Source organism: Liolophura sinensis, chromosome 13 (assembly GCF_032854445.1).
Source record: "Liolophura sinensis isolate JHLJ2023 chromosome 13, CUHK_Ljap_v2, whole genome shotgun sequence".
Classification (NCBI taxonomy): Eukaryota; Metazoa; Mollusca; class Polyplacophora; order Chitonida; family Chitonidae; genus Liolophura; species Liolophura sinensis.
This window is the reverse complement of record NC_088307.1, coordinates 5,774,616-5,794,715: the sequence shown is the minus strand read 5'-3', so window position 1 is coordinate 5,794,715 and position 20,100 is coordinate 5,774,616. Positions and strand designations below refer to the sequence as shown.

The 20,100-nt window shown below is 36.1% G+C and overlaps 1 protein-coding gene across 1 annotated transcript in view; it reads left to right on the top strand.

Moving 5' to 3' along the window:
- The first annotated feature begins 6,290 nt into the window (after positions 1-6,290).
- Positions 6,291-20,100, top strand: part of LOC135480310 (protein mesh-like) — a 99,961-nt gene continuing 86,151 nt past the window's right edge. The window contains exon 1 of the mRNA XM_064760120.1: positions 6,291-6,602. Coding sequence (XP_064616190.1) covers positions 6,363-6,602 — 240 coding nt within the window. The 5' untranslated portion in view covers positions 6,291-6,362. The remainder of the gene's footprint in view (positions 6,603-20,100) is intronic.

Below are 20,100 nucleotides of genomic sequence, written 5' to 3'. Positions count from 1 at the left end.
TGCCCTTGAACCAGTTCATCTCAAATGGGTGTTACCTCCATGCTTTGTTTTAGATTCTGGGTTAGAAAAAATGGATTAGCGATGGGTGTGAACAGTACATCATGTTGACAATCTAGGAATGTCAGTGTGTATGTTTGTACATATTACATTGTACAGAACCCGTTTGGTACACACTCAGTTGACACATGCCTGTCTTGTGGCTTGCATGACGAGGGCCTGGCGAATGATGAAACAGGTTCTTTTTTCTCCACATAAATAGATCTCTTTCTTTGTCTCTCTGTATATACTTTTTGCAAGCTGTACTGTGAGAGTGGTAAACAGTATTGTGGCAAAAATGAACATCAAATAATTTTGTGCACCATGCATAAGTTCCCAACTTTGTATAATTTTATTTATTTATTTATTTATTTGATATGGTGTTTGACGTCGTACTCAAGAATATTTCACTTATACGACAGTGGGTAGCATACTGGTGGGAGGAAACCGAGCAGAGCTCAGGGAAAACCCACGATTAGCACGAGCTGGACTCGATCCTATTAGTGAGAGGCTCCTGGGTCATCGCGCCGCGCTGGCGTGCTAACCCATGGCATGGGGCCAATGGAGGCCTCCAGAGGCCCCCTTTGTATAATTTGTGTTTCACATCTATAGGGATATTGTGGATGAGTTGTACACAGTTTCTGTGTTACAGATACACACGTCATTATGGGTGCACTAATTAAGTATACATAGTCGTTTTCATGAATTTGGTCAAGTTGCGATATAGGCAATTTCATTTGGGTTGCAACAATTGAAGAAAATTCTGAAGTGAATGTCACAAACATTTGTACAAACTGGATGTATTAGAGCGCATGGCCGAGTGGATTAATTATAACGTGTTTGCTGTCCAATCTCACATTCTCCCAATACGCGGCTTCAATCCCCGTAACGGGCAAGGAATTCTCAAAAATTCCTCTGCTTGGAGATTACTTGCCTTTCGTCAGTTGCAGAGACTAAAACGAAGATTAAAAAATCCATGCTCGTTAATCAAATCAAAGTTTCCGCATTTACTAAGAATAGCTAAAATGTTTGTCTTTCCATGTAAATACCAAATTTGTACCCGTATACTATTTATAATGTTAAAATGATTCTAAATTTTAAGAACTTTATGGCCGAAGGGAATGGATTGGATTTGCGTTGTATGATTTTTCGCTTAAATCTCGGGTATAACTTATTTAATATATAACACACGTTACATGTGCAAGAAAAAGTTTGCTTGTAACTTACCAAAGGTATGTGGTTTACTCTTATAGGACTCAGATATCCTGCAACCATGAAAATGGCCACGATCGTATGCATGAAAAATTCTTGAGTCGGGCGTTAAAGAACAGCCAAATAAATAAATAAATAAATAAATAAATAAATAAATAACTGCAACTGGTCACAATTGAATAAATGAAAAATTCTTGCTTCTGGCTTTCAAGAACAGCCAAATAAATAAATAAATACTGGCCTATTGTACCATAGTACAACTTACTATCGGACTATAAATTGCCCTAAACTTTTCTCATATATATAAAACAATCCAGGAAAAAAGAACAAAATCTTGAAAAACAAGAGAATTGAAAATTAGACAAATGTTGTAAAAGTATATGGTTTGTGTTTTAAATAAGAAGAAATGTATACAACAGCATGGTTTTGTAAGCATTATAGTGTTTAAGTCAGCTGAATTCAGTATATATATATATATATATATATGTATATATATATATATATATATATATATATATATATATATATATATATATTAACCCTGGAGTATTTATAAGTAGATCGAATGGAAAAGAAAATGGACTTTCTTTTTTTACACATTTTTCTATTTAGTATATTTACTTAAATATGTTTATTTATTTATTTTTTGGTTATCCCCTTTACAACAAATGAGCCACCGGTATTCCTATCGTCAGCAGAGAGTCTACATGCAGCTACTACTGACAGATTTCCCAGTGATGCGGGAGAAATAGTCTGCGGTAAACAGAGTGATAGTGACAGACTGTTTAACTCGTCCAACTAACAACCTTCAGCCAACGCCCAGCGCGAACCGCGTTGAAAGCACTTCTCAAGGCTTTCGTGTTATTGAAGGAACCCACATATCGTGTATTTATTTACGCTCTGTCCAGTCCGGCGTACGTAGGCAGGAAGCATGCTGGCGTACAGAGAGGGATGTTGAGTGTAGATGTATATACACGGACTCGTGTACCGTTCTGTATGAGCAATTTGAGACTTGTAAACATTGTAGTAAGATGAAACGTTTTGGAGACGGTCGAATTCCACAGTAAACGTCTCATCTTGACCATCTGCCAGTCCTGTGCATGTAGGCACAGCATATGCATGAGAAATACGTCACACCAAATCAATGTATATGTGATGAAATTATTTTGCACGGTTTGTTTATATTGTATCTTACATAGTGTTTTCAGCGTGAAGACAAAAACATTTACTCTGAAAATTAATGTCAATATATATACTTATTTTCGATAATATTATTCATTGACAGAAATAAACAAGATGCAATACAAGATTTGAGTAGGACTAAAGGCATAATTATGCATGTACTAGAAAAACATATACACAGCTATATCTTACGACAAAATATTACTATTAAGCCAAAAAATACGTCGGACCATAGTTCTTTTGATTTTATTTATTTATTTGTTTGGTGTTTTACGCCGAACTCTAGTGCACGGCGTGGGAAGTGAGAAGAGTATCTCACTTATACAACGGCGGCTAGCATTATGGTTGGAGGAAACCGCGCAGAGCACGGAGAAAAACAACGACCATCCGCAGGTTGAGGAAGGACCTTGTCACGTATGGCCGAAGAGGAAGTCAGCATAAGATGGACTTGAACTCACAGCGACCGCATTGGTGAGAAGCTTCTGGGTTATTGTCCTGCTCTAGCAAGATAACAACAACTGCAATTGAGATATGATGACGTAAAGCCCTGGGTGGTCAATCAGTAAAGAGGAATAAACTCTACTTTTCATTTATTTTGATACAGAGGCAGGCTGTAAGAAATCGGCCACACACACATATCCATGCATGGCTATGAATTGGTAACATTCCCCATTTAAAGTAATGCTGGCCAAAACTGCATCGGTGCACGTGGTAATATACGTGGTACTCATGTAGGCCTGTTATAAGAGAAGAATAGCTAGTCAGGCTTGGACCCGAGTTGCCGTTGCACTTTTATGTCACTCCGTTTACCTCCATGTCTAGGGTAACGTCTTCTGGTCGGAATTTAACAGACTGTCCTCGTTATCCAATCAGATACTTCTTTCTATATAGACTGGCAATGGATTTATGCAAATAGAAAATTTCAGAGGTTCAGGTATCAGATGCAATCCATACATAGTTTATAAAAGTAATTGTTCTGTGATTATTCTGTTAAATGTAGCAGATTATTCTGTTAAATGTAGCACAAATATGCTACTTATTCAACATAATGACATAAGAATAACAGGATAATGTGTTGAATATGACACAGTGTTTCTTTGTAATAACAATACATTCTGGCATCATTCAGGCAACAGGCTTTCTGTTAAAATGTCATTTTTGTGTGTAAGTATTTTGACATACAAGCAAATAAACAATTATATATACCTTCCTTTTTTGTCTCCGTGCACTTGTATATGGCAGGGGTGGAAAGTACTTGTGTTACTACACATAACCTGCCATTGGCCGTGAGCGCGGACAAACTATAAGCATGTTATTGTTGTTTTGTCTTTGCTGCCCACCATATGGAAACTACACTAACTGCAACCAAGAAGCCTCTCACCAATGCAATCGCTGCGAGTTCAAGTCCAGCTCATGCTGGCTCCTCTCCAGTCGTACGTGGGAAGGTCTTTCAGCAATCTGCGGATGGTCCTAGGTTTACCAAGGGAAATTATAGGCCTGCTGACCTATTGCAAAGTCAAACAGAATACATTCTGAGTGAGTCGGGAAAAGAATAGGGGGCTACATGTTCGAGATTTGAAGTTGAACCCGCAACAACGAGATACTGCTTACACGACATTTGTCGTCGAACTATACACCGAATAAATCGTCTGGCTTGCCACAGAAGTAATGGGCATTCTGACCAATTGCAAACGTTTTTGGAAAGAAAAGAGAACTGTTCGAGATTTGATCTGGAACTCGCAAGGTTGGAAGACCGCAAATATTCGTCCAACTATACACCGAATAAATCACCCAACTTGCGACTGAAATTATAGGGTTGCTGACCTATTGCAAACCCAAACAGAATATCCTAGCTGAGTCAGGAAATAAAAGGTTTTTCTAGATTTGAACTCACACCCGTAATGATGAGAGGCTGCATCGTATACTGTACTGTTACACTTTTAAACTTTTAAGATCTTATCCGTGTTTCTGATGGTGGCCAAATAAATCTCCCAAAATACGCCGTTAATTTCATAACTAAGATAATTACATACGCGATAACGTATTCCTATCTCAAGTTGTTTAATATCGTACACATACAGAATTTTAATCAAGTCTTAGCTGCTTACGCAACACCGTCTAATTTCACATCAATCTAGCTGAAGTTAATCTGAAGTTAAAAAGAAAACAAAACAAAACAAAAAAATAACAGATGACAAACCTAGATCCCGGAGATCTAATGAGTAAAGTTCACCCGTGTCCATGAATCAGCTTGCAGTGATATCATTCAATAAATTTCTAGGTCAACCGTAAATAAGATACCATTTTTATAATCTTTTTTTATTGTACATATATGTATTGTAAGCCTGTATAATGTTAAATCTCTTTTATATGTTTGCCAGTGTACATCCTGTATGTCCGGCCGTAGACAGTATATAATATATTCCACTCTTGCCCTTTTCTTATTTAACATCTTCATTTTCATATATGGTAGCCTACATATATAGTTTTGTGTATACCATTATATTATAGTTTTTCCCGTCTTTTCTTCCTTTTCTCTCTTCTCGACATCTTTATTTTTTGTAACTTCAGATGGAAAAAAAATGCATATATTCCCTACGGCATTTGTATAGTTATGCGGTTATAGACGAAGGGCAAGTCATGTATAGTTTGGCCAGGCGCGCGCTATACATTACTGATATATATATATCTACACACATTACCAACACGTCTGTATAAAGCCTATGGCTAAAGCTAGACTGATTTTAAGGGTAACGCCCTAACTACCGGATGACGTCACGGCTACAGATGGTTCAAGATTGAGGCTCCAGATTTGGGGGGCCCGCATGTCGGATAGGGCGGGCAAATTTCCACTCACTAATTCTATTCCATCGGGTGAAAGTTATTTCGACGTATTCAAAACATTCTAAAAGCAGATTTGACCGTTTACAGTGGAAGCACAGATGTTAAAAAAAATTCTAAATAATTTTGGTAGGGAGCCGCCTAAGGATACGATGCCGGCAGGCGAGTCTTTTAAATAACCCCGATGAAAGTAAAGCATGTGGACTGGTAGTAGCAAAGTTACGGTCACCCGTGTGTGCATGTGGTAGTGAACTAGGGCAGATTTTCACGATCTTCGTCGTGGCAGTTACGTACCGTTGCAAATTGGGCTAAATAAGCAAGAGAAGCTGGCAGCTACAGGAATGTGAGTGAGGTACGATGAACAGTGAGCGGAGTACGCTGGTTAAAAAGGACCACACCTCGGAGATAGAATGTAAAAGTTGACCCAGTTTTGGGGAGAGTCCGTCAGCTCTGAGGCCAACGTATGTAGCGCTAGTTAACTCAACGAAAGCAACAGCCTACACGAAGTGAGAGACGGGGGAAAGGGACTTTAGAAACTTTACACACACCGTGCTATTTAGTCATCGCTTGTACATAGGATGTATGTAAGTACCAATGTGCTGATGTTTTCTTCCAATCGGAAAATACGGAAGGTGTCAAAGGGGATGTGATGAAGCATTTTGATGAACGTATGCTACTTTTCATCAGTGAGGGGGATTTCAGATGCGTGTCGGGATGATGCCTGTGAAAGATAAGGCGGATGAAGAGGCCGATGTTAATGTTGTTGTTGTTGCTGCTGCTGAAGGCATATGGCCAGACAGAGGATTTATATACAATCGTGGTGATTTCTTCTTCATGTGTGCCGAAAATTCACGTGCCGTCACTCAAGGAATTAAATTTTAAAAATGAGTAACTCGACGGACGTGGAGTTGTACTCTTAACTTCGCGTATTCGTTAAAATTGAGTGATGAAGGCTATGTGAAATTTAAAAAAAAATTTTTTTTTTTAAATACTAAACGACATGAGTAAAAGTTGTAGAAGTTTTGGGCGTACTAGTGGACTTCTTGACGACACTCGCTGTTCGCCGAACGCCCCGACCCGTCGCGCAGTTTATGATGGTTGGTAATGGCCATCGGCCGATGTGCCCGGGTATAGTTGTGCTCCTCAGCGGGATTAGTCTCTTGTGTTTCGCTGACCACTGGTCATTCTGCTCAGGACTGCATATAGACTACTTCTACCCCTTCAACACCTCCACGGACCAGACGACGGAGAAGAAAGACGATGGTGGCTCTAAACAGATCAACATAAGCACAACTTTCCACTTCTTTAACAAGGCCTACAATACAGTCTACGTAAGCATTCATTACCTTAATTGTTACAATTATTGATATATTTTTTAATTATTTCAAAAAATTACAGAATGTATGTTAATATTCATGAATAATAATATTAACCTGTTTATTATTTCAGAAATGGGGCTACCATTTAATAATGATTTGTTTTGTTACAGTTTTATGAAGTAATAATGGGCATGCATGAAGTTATGCCTTACTTTTTTGAAGGTCATTGTACAATATTATGCTATTAGTATGCTGTGTAGAATGTCTTTGAATTTAGATTAATTAAAAAATAATTAGTATTGTTCATTTCAAACTGTTAACTATATGTTTTTATTGGAGAATTTTATAGCTGATATAACTTGATATACTCAGGGGGTGGTGGGGATATGATTTCAAATCGTACATTTTATTTTATTATTATCATTGTTTACTTTATGATGTCCTCAGAACTTCATGCCAGCATGTTATAGTTTCAGCTCAAACACCACTAATTGTGTAATTTATGAATCAATATATCTTAATTATTATTTACTACATGTATTCCAGGAAATTTTTAAAGAATTATTTTATTGAAAATAAATACTTTTTATTTTTAAATTGTTCAATTTTAGATTTTGGTACAGGGAACGTTAGGCTAGTTTTCAGATAAGTGAATTATGTATTAACTGAGAGGCCCCTCACAGGCCAAGTGGTACATGTATTAGTGTCGTTTGTCTAATCTGGGATTAAGATAGTTAAGACAGGAAATAATAATCCCAGGGCCTGGCTTCATGAAACACTCTTAACGTTACGTTCTCTTAACTACCACAGTAACCAGTACTCTATGCATTGGTAGTAGTGAGCTTGTAACGTTAAGAGAGCTTCGTTAAACTGGCCCCAGGTGTAATGGGTACTAGTAGCTGGTGACCAGTGAGATCTCCTGTTTGACATTATGGTACCAGTCTTGTAACAAGTACAAGAATAGATAAGTAAAATTAATATCATGTATGTATATTAGCATTTTGATTAAAATGGGAGTTATGCATTTTTAAATTTATATTTAATATTAATAAGGATAGATGTCACAAAATTTACCCAGCTTTTTTTTCTCCCATTCAGTCTATTACATGGCATAAAGCTGTTAAAGTTTAATTATATTGGAATCACTGTTAGTACATCTTTATTCTGAGCTTGTCTGTCTGTTCAAAGTCTGAAAATAATTATGAATTTTAATAGTGCACGATTATTATTTAGTTATTTCATTGTGTTTATTATTCAGGCTTTGTGTGTGTGTGATAATCATATGTGTACACATATAATGTGCATACGTATAGGTTTCTAACTTTCAATTTGACATTCAGATTCTGCTTTTAAATGCATACAATTATACTTGACTTTTACATAAATGTTTATGTAAATATGTACAAAAATACATCATACAGGTTAATATGGAAAGCATTAATTAATATTAATGTTAATATTAATATGTTTATACCTACGGTTATGTACTACAAATAGGTGGACCACAGGTTATCGTTATTAGGGTACCTGTCATAAAGAGTTCTTTGCACCTGACAGTCTTTTTCGACATGTAGTCTTTTATTATAATTTCTGTGACATTCTTGTTTTAACCAGATTTTTAACTGCAGCTGCAAACCATTTATAGCTGCTGTATTTCACCTAAAGTTTAGCATGTTGACACATTTTGTTTGAATGGTTCAGCCATGTTGCAGGGCCACTTGAAGAGTCCTTTTGTAAAGTTGGATTAGTTTCTTATCAGAAAAAACTCAAGTGTTGGCATCATTTGAAGGCCTTTATATACATGTACTTCAGAAAGATTATTTTTACTTATCAAACTTTAGGTGAAAAACTGTATTCAAGGATTATAGATGGAAATAAACACCTTGCAATGCTAAGACAAAACTCACGAAATATGGTATCAGACATAATATAATACTGATAATGACATAAATTATAACAATAATATTGAATTCAGGAAATGCAGCGCAATATCGAGATTCGTTTCAGTTCCTGAAAGATGTTTGGGCTTTTTGTTAAAACTAACCAGTAATCTAAGTGAAAACATGTTTTTTTTTTTATCATGCAAATTTCCTTTAATCACAGACTTAAAAATTCTTAGAGTTCATCATTTTGATTTTGTATGTTATAAAAAGAAAAGCATCCACACAGGATGTTATTAGATGTACTTGTAGCATTAACAATACAGCTCTGTGGAATTTTGATGTTCACTCTTTAAAAAGTACTCTGTGAGCACAAATCCTTATTATTTCAATGTCTTCCAAATTCTAGACTAGGTAGGTATAAAAGTACTGAAATTGACAAAATGATGGTCAGTGGTCTTGACCATACCCTACCTGTTGTTTGTGAATTTATTTTTTCACATAAAGATTCAGTCTCTCATTTGTTGAATGGACATATACATGCATATATATATTGCAGAAAAGGGTGTGTTTCCGTCATATAGAGACACTGTTTTCACGTCTACTTCAGGCTTTATTTTGGCAAATTGTCCAAGTTGGTAATGCTTTTCCCCTTCAGTCAACCTCTCACTTTTCCTCTAGCGTGAGAATGCTTACACCTCTAGTGCGTCTGTACTTATTCTTGGTTCTCAAATCAGTACCATAAGGCACATGTAATGCCAGCTTGTCACCTGAAAACGTTTAGTAGGTTTGACGATGATTGAGCTGGACAACACAGCGTTGCAATTCAGCTTCATCTCGATGCAGTATTTTGTAGTCCTCATCATTTTATAGGACATTTTGTCTTTTTTGAGGAACAAAGATCAAAAATCAGTGATATAGACATAGACAGTCGGTACTATAGGGAAATCCTGTCAATTGATTGGTTGACTGTGACGAGAAAAAAGACAATATGTTTTAAAGTGGCTGATCAGAGTTGCAATTAAATGTGTCTTAAGTACATTTATGCATGTATAAACATATATATATATATATTGACATACTGGAAAGTCCAAAGAATTTGATTCAATGTACAAAATGTATGTTTATTTAGTGTATGTATTTGTACAAGTCCTGCGGATGGTGTTGGGTTTTCCCCCTTGCTCTGCCGAGATCCCTCCCACTATAATGCTGGTGGCTGTCGCAGAAGTGAACTATTTTAGAGCACGGCAGAAAAAAACAATCAAATAAGTAAATAAATATTTGTACTAGTCTAAATGCTTCAGAGCTTCAGAGGTGCACTCTGTACGATAGCTGGCCAATTTTGAAAATGTTGTAAATTAGAAATTCCTGAATTTTTACAAATAACTTATACTTTGGCTGATGCCTGGATGTTATTGGTGGTGCCAAGAAATTTTTGGTGGCACATAAATGTTCTTGGTGTTTTGTTAATACATGTAGGTGTTAACTGTGGCCATCTTTACAGTAGATGTTATTCGTCTTGCCTTATTTGTGTTACCAAGATGCTATTGGTAGTACCGAGATGTTAGTGGTGGTACTGATATGTTATTGATGGTACCAGCGTGATACTGCTGGTACCAAGATGTTCTCTAACATTGATGGCACATAGATGTTCCCTGTAGTACCGAGGTACCAGTGGTTTTTCCTACATGTTCCCTGTGGTACCAAGGCACCATTGGTGGTTCCTAGATGTTCCCTGCGGAACCAGGGTACTATTGGTGGTTCCTAGATGTTCCCTGTGGAACCAAGGTAGCATTGGTGGTTCCTAGATTTTCCCTGTGGAAACAAGGTAGCATTGGTGGTTCCTAGATGTTCCCTGTGGAACCAAGGTACTATTGGTGGTACCTAAACATTCCTGGATGTCATTAGTGATACCGAGATGTTTCTTGTGGTACCAAGATTCAGTTGGTCTCCTTCAGTTGGTTCTTCCTAAATGGTCTCTTTGTGCCTAGATATCCTTGATGGTACATGTACCATTGGTTGCAACATTGGTTGCTGCTAAATGTTCTTTGCTATACACCTTGATATCCTTTGTTCACGGCGGTACCTAGATGTTGGTGGTGATAACTGGTTGCATTAGTGCTGAGTGGTACCTCATTGTTATTGGTGATAACTAATACTGTAATACTTAATGCTGTGGGTGACAGCTATATGGTATTTACTTACATGACTTCAACTTTGATAGCCTATATCAACACCAAATTTGTGGGACATTTCAGCCTGTTTTTGGCAGACTTTGTGATTCGGAAAAAAAGTGACAACATCTTTCAGTGAATATTGAAGATGAAGTTATCCAGATAGTTTGTCATTATTTTCAGCTTTGCCAAAAGATGTGCTAATTTCATGTGACTCTTGCGTGGTAGTGGGACAAATTGATTCCAGTGTACAATAGTTTATATGTGTGCATACAAACACATCTACCCTGATAATTTCAATTTTACGGCAGGTAAATACATGTAATTACAAAACATACCTGTGCTCCTGTTACACCTGGATGAAGTGAGTTTGCAAACATATTTGGAAACAACTTAATGCTGTTTCAAGAATCTTTTCCTAAGTGATACAAGTTCATCATTTGTTGTCACACATGCAAATTTTTTCTGGATAAAGAATTGGGTTTCTTTATGCAATTAATACCAAATTTGGCGCTGGTCTGGACATTTGAGTAGGTTCACTTTAAAATATTGACCTTGTACCCATGTTTACAAGCCTACTCTTAAAATCAGTTTTATTTGATATATTTATGTATGTTCAAGTAGACTTGAACCTAAGTGCTGTGCCCTTTGAAAGTTGCCTGTATCAACCTTGCAATGAACATGTGCTTTTAGAACTGCTTTTATAGCTCTACCCGCTATGAAGTTTATTGATGACATAAATGCGTGAGACAGTCAGAGAAAGAAGGACATTAGCTCAGTGAAGCAGGTGTGGGATTCCTGCATGTACTATGTGTGAGCAGGAAATTATCTACCTTGGCTCCAGGGGCGTATATTTGGCTTCATTCCCAGTGATCTGTTTCCCAATTTTCAGGCACAAATGTCTCAATTAAAGACTGATTACCCAGGTATGTGTACCTGTACCTGTGTTGTATTGTGTGAACAGTTAGGGTAAGGTGTAATATGAGAAATGAAGGTTTGTGTCTTTGAATTTGTTTAACTAAAGTATACAGGCATAAGTTTTTATTCAGGGGATGTGACCGAGGTTTATACCAGTTAACTGTAATAGTACACAGTCCTTAAAAATCACTTGATGAACTTTTTTCTTAAAATATGCAGTTTTGCATTAAAATTTCCTGATGTCAGCCCACAGGCACTTTCATGAAATCAGTGGGTTTCAATGCGTGGAGGGTTCAATTCTATCTGTGGACAGAAAATTTGTAGATTTGTCCACTCTTACAGTTCATGGTGTTTTGGTGACGAGTAATGTTTGTTAAGACCACTTATCTTATACCAGTATGGCCGGCATGTCTCAGATAACAATTTAGTAAGTATTAAACTTCCCACAGGTTTGGGCGTATAAACCCTGGACACTCTGGCGTCCATGTGACCTACAGCATAACATCAACCATAATTGCCATGGTCGCATACAGGCATTTTGTCAAACCCATAATGCCACCGCCCACAAATCTATATATATATATATATATATATATATATATATATATATATATATATATATATATATTTTTTAACGTACATGTCACTTTATGAATCAATAAATCAATGAAATGTTGGAAATTTTTGATTTAACATTTTGCCCAAATTAGGGGACGGACAAGGGCTCTCAGAAGCTGGATTTGATCATGGTTGCATTTATAGTGCATAATTTTTCAATTTTGTAACAATCAGATACCATATAAATGAATAAAACAAGGATAATATATAAAGAACAGCCTTAAAATATAACCTGGATCTAGTTCGGCGTGCCAAATGAGTGTTTTGGAATGGCCTTTTAGCCATGCCTCTGTGACTGTATAATAGTAATGGAATTAGGGTACAACTAAATGTGAGTTTGTGTTTGTATATGTGTGTGAAACAAGATGTGCCTATAATTGTTATGGCCTTTAAACAATGACATGTTACACCCTCAAGTACTGCATGACCATAATTGTACATACTCTGTACAGGAGCACTGTACATGTGACCTGTGATAGAAATACCAGGAAAAGCTTCCTAGATGTACATGTGATATAAGAATGCCAATTGCCAATAGCCAGCATGTTTATATACCCCAAATGACCGAAATTTTTGTCCATAACAAAGTTGATCATTTTTAACTGATTCGAAGAAGTGAGAATCCTATTGTTTTTTCGAAAGGTGTTTTGAAATTTGTTTGAAAGGCAAGATAATATCCTACTGGAAAAATCTACGTTTTATGAACAAAAAAATAATATTTTACAACATGTATTTACCACTAAAAATAAAATTTTAAGTTATTTATCTCTTGGTAAAATGCTTGTTGACAAAGTGATGAAGGATGTTACATGTTTTACCATTACAGCTGCTTCTTTATTACCAGATGAATACATAGATGGTAATAATGGTAATAGAGACAGCATGTTTGTAGTTGGTGTCCGTTATGTGTGCCTTAATACTCCACCAGTATACCCTATTTCCTCAACTTTTTCGAATATGAAAAAGCAGCTTAAACACCATTTGTACACATTTCAAATTTGATTTTGGAGACAAAACTAGACTGATTGAGTTGGCCAATTTCAGAGCTTTACAAAAAGTGTGCTTTTATTAGACTACATAGAATAATGACTCCAGATTATGCTTAGATAATTTATTTATTTATTTATTTGATTGGTGTTTTACGCTGTACCCAAGAATATTTCACTTGTAAGACAGTGATCAGCATTATGGGGGAGAAAACCTCGAGGGAAACCCACGACCATCCGCAGGTTGCTAAAGACCTTTTCGCTTACAGCCAGAGAGGAAGCCAGCATGAGCTGGACTTGAACTCACAACTACACATTGAGCCACGGAGGCCCCAGCTTAAATGAATATATTGTAAATATTTGAGATGGAAATACAATTTTTTATTGTGATTGGTACTACTAAGATTAGGGCTTGCTTGGTCCTACACATAGAGTGCTGTGGTTTATTGTTCTCTTTGATTGATTTATATACATGTATATATTTGACTGGTTATTGTTCTAGCTGATTTATGATTGGTTGCGAATGACATGATGCTTATGGAAATGCCTTTGAATTATTTTTGTAAGATTGTTAGAAATAGTTTTTTCGGTCTATAATGCATGTGAAAATAAATAAATAAATAAATGAATAAAGACTGTGAATGACCTAAAAATAACTAAAAAATAGTGCTGAAAATCACAATTTGCCAGTAGGACAACAAATTTCAAAACACCTTTCAGAGGACAATACAACTGTCAAAAATCAAGCAAAATGTGCGGCTTAATCATGGGCGACATTTCAGGGCATAAAAAATGGGCGTGAGTTAAAGTGGGAGCTTAGGCCAATGTGTTTGACCTTTGTATGCTGGTATTAGTAGGTAATAATTGTTAAACTGCATAAAGGCAAAATGAGAGAACTTGAAAACTTGATATGGAAGTCCTTTGCCTTTTTACTTTTTTGGCAACTTATAAAGATAAACAGAATGTTTGTCAATAATGTTTTATACTTTCAGTTTTTTGTTAAGCAGGTGTTGTATGGAAAATGTGGATTTGGCCTTATTTCTTATTTCATTCTGGGACAGGATTGTAAAATATTTTATTATATTTAGAAAAAAAGTGAAAGTGGCCCTTACCGTATTTCAGCTTACAAAGTAAAGACCGCTGTGTGTACATTATATTTGATACTTTCAGTTTGCCTAATTGTTAAGCAAAGGTTTCATTGCATTGGCCTTTAATAATTCCTGCTGTATTGTGGGATAGGATTGTGATACATTTATATACTGAAAAAAAAGACATGATGGATAGGCAAACTCTGCATGCAGTGTTACTTTACAGATGTGTTTCAAAACCAGTGGTTTTGTTTATTTTTTAAAGTGGCTTTCAAACCAAATCTGTTATATTTCATTATCAGATTGTACGTGTGGGAGTTAAAACTTCAGCAAGGATTTGGTTTATAGTGCATTGGGAAAGTATTTGCATCAAAAAGCCTTGGTACAGAAGCTCTCAAGTTCCTGTGTGCTAAAAATTGTTAACCGAAGATTTTACACTATATGTTTCAGCCAAGCTCAGGACCCTGTAGTTTTAATATAGAGCGTGACATGCAGGCTTTCTCTCCGGCCGTACGTGGGAAAGTCAGCAACTTGCGAATGGTAGTGGGTTTCCCATGTCTCTATCTGGTTTCATAATACTCTATAATGCTCGTCACGTTGTTTAAGTAAAATAATTAAGTGTAAAATTTATTTATTTATTTGATTGTTGTTTTAAGAATATTTCACTTATACAGCAGCGGCCAGCATTATGGTGGGAGGAAACCGAGCAGAGCCCCCCCGGGGAAACCCACAACCATCCTTAGGCTGCTGCCAGACCTTCCCACGTACGGCCGGGAGTACAGCGTACAACACGAGTCAAATAAATAAATAAAATCTAGAGCCTGACTTCAGATGTGTTAAGCGAATGTGTGAATGGCCTGGCCTGACTGGATGGTTGGAATGTTGGGTGGGGAGACTGTGCAAACAGCTTTGATGAATGATCCACATCACATGCTTATGTACATATACTTCACACAGATATATACATACACACATACGTACATATATTTATATGCTTACCTAGATTTTCACCTGGGGAAAGGTCGTTTGACACAGGTAGAAATAAACCAGCATTGATAAAGCATTCTTCTATGTGTTTTTTTGTAGTGTCAGATTTATAGACATGTATATGCATATTAGACATTGCTGTGCAGATCTTTGTGAACACACAGTTTGTACACGATGCTACCAGAACATGCTATGATTCAGGTAGATGGATTCTGTAATTGGGAAATGTTATTGAAGAGAAAAGACATCAGCACTGAAGTCTAAACATGAAACTGTGACACAAACATTAATTGTGCCTAAAATTCAAAATGATGATTTTCATAGTTCAAAATAAAGGAGATCTATAAAATTTGAAATCCTGGAAAGTTAGGACAGCTAGCTCTGTCAATAAATAGGCCTGAACTCAACAAAAATGATCTATGCTCTGTGAAACTCGAAAGGATTTAGAGTGAACACTCAAAACAGGAAAACCGTGGACTTGAGATGTTGTGCACACAATTGAAAAATGGCCTAATACATGAATTTGTGTGATTGACTGAAGATAATCTGCACGTGTGATTGACTGAAGATAATCTGCACGTGTGATTGACTGAAGATAATCTGCACCGTGATTGACTGAAGATAATCTGCACGTGTGATTGACTGAAGATAATCTGCACGTGTGATTGACTGAAGATAATCTGCACGTGTGATTGACTGAAGATAATCTGCACGTGTGATTGACTGAAGATAATCTGCACGTGTGATTGACTGAAGATAATCTGCACGTGTGATTGACTGAAGATAATCTGCACCGTGAACTGAGCTGGCTTGGATTCTGTTTATGTTGAATGGAGTTGTTATTCCCAATTGTTATTTTATTGCTGACCTTTTTTTTTTGTCAAAAGCAAATGAATACATTGTTATGTTGTACGACATCTAGCAGGCAAAGTGTTTTGAAGTTTCTTTTCCTAAAATTAAGATCTTCTAGCTGTATTTAGGAAAGCAGTCATCTTCTATCCCAAGACTTTAATTTTTTTACTTTCTTGTGTAATACTGTGTATAGTAAAAAATTATACAAATTTAATGCAGTGAATGAATGAATGAATGAATGCTGAGGGTTTAATGTCGTACTTAACGTCGGTTTTCCCGTTTGTGAAAACTGCCATCATATTTAGTGAGAAATTCTTCACTATGACATAAAACAAGTTAAATGAATAAATAAATGAACAAACAAATAAAATTAACCTTTTGCCTTCAGCACTGAAAGAATAAAGATTTTGATGCTTAAAAGTTAAAACTCCCTCCCAAACATGCATAAACACGATTTTTCAGTCTTTCAAAGGAGGAAAAAGGAAATCAAATGTGAAAAAAACCCATACACTTATAATAAAGTTCAGAAACTATAAGAGACAATTTCAAAGGTATCTGTCATCAGAAAATCTTCAAAGGGCTTCAAAGGTTTCCAGTTTGACATTTTATTCGATCTTTTTGTTCAAGTAAAGCATGTCGACTAACTACCAAAGCATTTGAATGGAAACAAAGAACTATAGAACATTATATACAATTTAAAGTCGTGTACAGTGTACTTGTATCAATATTGGGTAAACAGAATTCAAATTTGGCTTTAGATTTTTATTTGTTTTGGGGTGCCAGTTTTTCGAATACAATGACAGTGACTTAGCAAGGATTTATTTGTATTGATATATACAGGAGACTCTTAGCCATAGTCTTAGTCATAATGGGCCACTTTCACAAAGGTGTTGTACTTGTAAGATATCGCACATACAGAACAATGGTACGTTAACAGTGATGTACAAAATGTCGTACGACAAATGTACGTTAAAAAAATGTCGCTTTGTGAAACTGGGCCCTGCACTGTTTGGATTTGATAAGAGATCATTATTACAGATATTTATGCTTTATATTTTGTCGGCTTGAGTAAAAAACTTACATACCATGATGGGTCCTTAAGACTTTTAAGCCTTATAGTAAAAATATGTGAACATATGTGTACATGAACTTTCAGTTGTTATGTATATATCTGTGTAGAAAGGATTTTTTTCTTCCATCTTATAAGTCAGTTGATGTGAATGATGAATGAATGATTATGGCTTAACGCCACATCGGCAATATTTCAGCCATATCGTGGCGAAAGTTTTAAAAACAAGCAATTAGAGTCACTCTTGCTCTGTATGGCTTGTAGCCATCCCTTAATTAATATTGACATTAAAGTGTTTTTTTCTTGTGACTGGTACGTGTATATTATGAACAAGAGTACATGTATGTCACAGTCAACCTCACATTTCTTTTAGCAAAAGGACAAGTTTTTTTTTTCAGAATGTAATAATTATTCATAAGAATGTATAGAATATCAGTAAATTTAACTATAAATATGAATATAATAATGGATCAGTATATGCTAAAGCAAACAAATATAATGCAGGGATGAACATGGTTTTACGTGTAATTATACATAAATTAACGTAAATCTGGAGACACTTGTTGAACCTGTATCTGTTTTCTGTAGAGTCATAATGTAGAACACATTATTTATTTATTTATTTATTTATTTGATTGGTGTTTTACGCCGTACTCAAGAATATTTCACTTATACGACGGCGGCCAGCATTGTGGTGGGAGGAAACCAGGCACAGCCTAGGGGAAACCCATGACCATCCGCACGTTGCTGGCAGACCGAACACATTATTAGATTACATCTATACTAGGTGGTTTTGAACAGAAAAGCATAATCTGTTGGTTAAAATTTCTATAAATCTTTCTGAAATTTGAAATACTTGTAAAGAAGTTTTGCTGGGCAGCATGTACATACACACATGGAGATATGAATATGATAAAACTAATCAGTTGAAGAAGAAACTCTCCCATTTGGTGGTGCCAGTTTTCATTTTCAGTACATTCTGCTTACCTGCTCATATTTCAGTGAGAAATTTGACTGGGTCTTACACGCCAAAAAAACAGAAACAGTGCTATAAGAATATGTAAACCACCGACGGTCCAGTGGTTACATGTGTTCAACATTATCAGCTTAACATGGCCACCTACATGTATGTAAACAATGATGTTCATCAGAACGTATTGTTACTTTTGTTTATAATGTTCCTCGCGTATATATTAGCATATATTACATTTATATTAATGTAACTTGTGAGTTACATTTATGATAGCAAGACAATTAGTTGAATTTTAGGAGATGCTAGTAATTTATGAGGAGAAATGAAAGCCCTAGGGCAAGTGTCTACAGGTACGCTCATTAAGTCACGCACTGTTGAATTATTCATGATTCTAATGTGTAAACTCACTAATTCGCATAAAAACAGAGCAATTGAGTGCAGTTAAATTTATCACGTACCTGGCGTGTATTCATATCTCTACTGTGGTCTGCCAGCAACCTGCAGATGGGCGTGAGTTTCCCCAGGGCTGTGCCCGGTTTTCTCCCACCGTAATGGTGGCCGCCATCGTATGAGTGAAATATTCTTGAGTATGGCGTAAAACACCAATGAAATAAATGAATAAATAAATATCTCTACTGTAAATGTATGACTATGTATCTGCTATGCGCCATTTACTGATGAATACACTTTTACTGGTAAAGCAAAGAGTAAAACAGCTGTATCTAAACGTGTAGGTATGCTGACGTTGGTTCAGTTCCACCCAATGTTTTAACTTTCTGGCCCTAATCTCAGTGTTGAGGAGCAAGTACCTTTTTTTGGTCCCACAGGGTATTTTGGAAGGCCTCTTTTTTTTGTCAGTATTTGGGAGGTAGCATCCATGTGTCAGACTTTGAATCAACACTGATTGGGAATACTGTTAATGAAGCTCTTCGTACATTTACTTTAAAATTGTTGTTTTTTTGATGCAGTTTTAAAACGGCATTTAGTTTTGACAGTTTTTTAAGATGAAACTTCAATGATACAGTGTGGACTGTATGTGCATTATTAATTGTTAATTACCGATTTATTTGATTAGTGTTTATTAATGCTCTACTGGTACTCGATAATTTTTCACCTGTAAAACAGTGGGTCTGTCAGTAACCTGCTGATGGTCATGGGTGTCCACCTGGCCCTACCCGATTTCCTCCTACCATAATGCTGGCCGCCGTCGTATAAGCGTAATATTCTAGGGTACGGCATAAAACACCAATCAAATAAATAAATAAATAAATAAAGTAAAACAGTGGCCTGGTATACAGACATGGCTGGATGAAGCCAGAGTACATGGAGTAAACCACTGTCCTTTGGTAGGTATCTGAGAAACATCCTGATTTAAAACTGCAACTTAACCAGCAGGAGCTGGATTTGAACCGTAGACCTCATTGATCTTGTGCTGATTATCTGAGACAAGAACAAAGGATTAGTTGAATGTACAGACATGTACCCTACTTCCTCAACCTTTTAGCGTATAAAAGAGCAACTTTCAGTGAAATTTACCTGTATGCACATTTATACATGTAAGTGGATTTTTGAGACAAAACTACACTGGTTGAATTGGCCAGTATCAAGACTTTACAAAGAGTATAATTTTTAGTCTTAGTCTTCACAGAATAATGATACCTTCAGAATATGCTTGAATAAACACCTATACATGCGAAAAGGCTGAAGAAAAGGCTGAAATAATGTTGAAAGGCCATGTTAAGCCCCAAGTCAACAAATGAGTCATTTTAGATAGGGGGTTATAATTTGTATATGTACAGAAATGACAGATTAGATGGCCACCTAGACTACACCTTGGTATGACACCTTGATTATTAAAGTTACGTTGGAAAAATATTATTTATATGAAAATATAGTTAAAATGATAAGAGTTGGCTTACAGCAGTATTTGAGAATTAGTTTAAAAAAAAAGAAAAAACTTTGTAT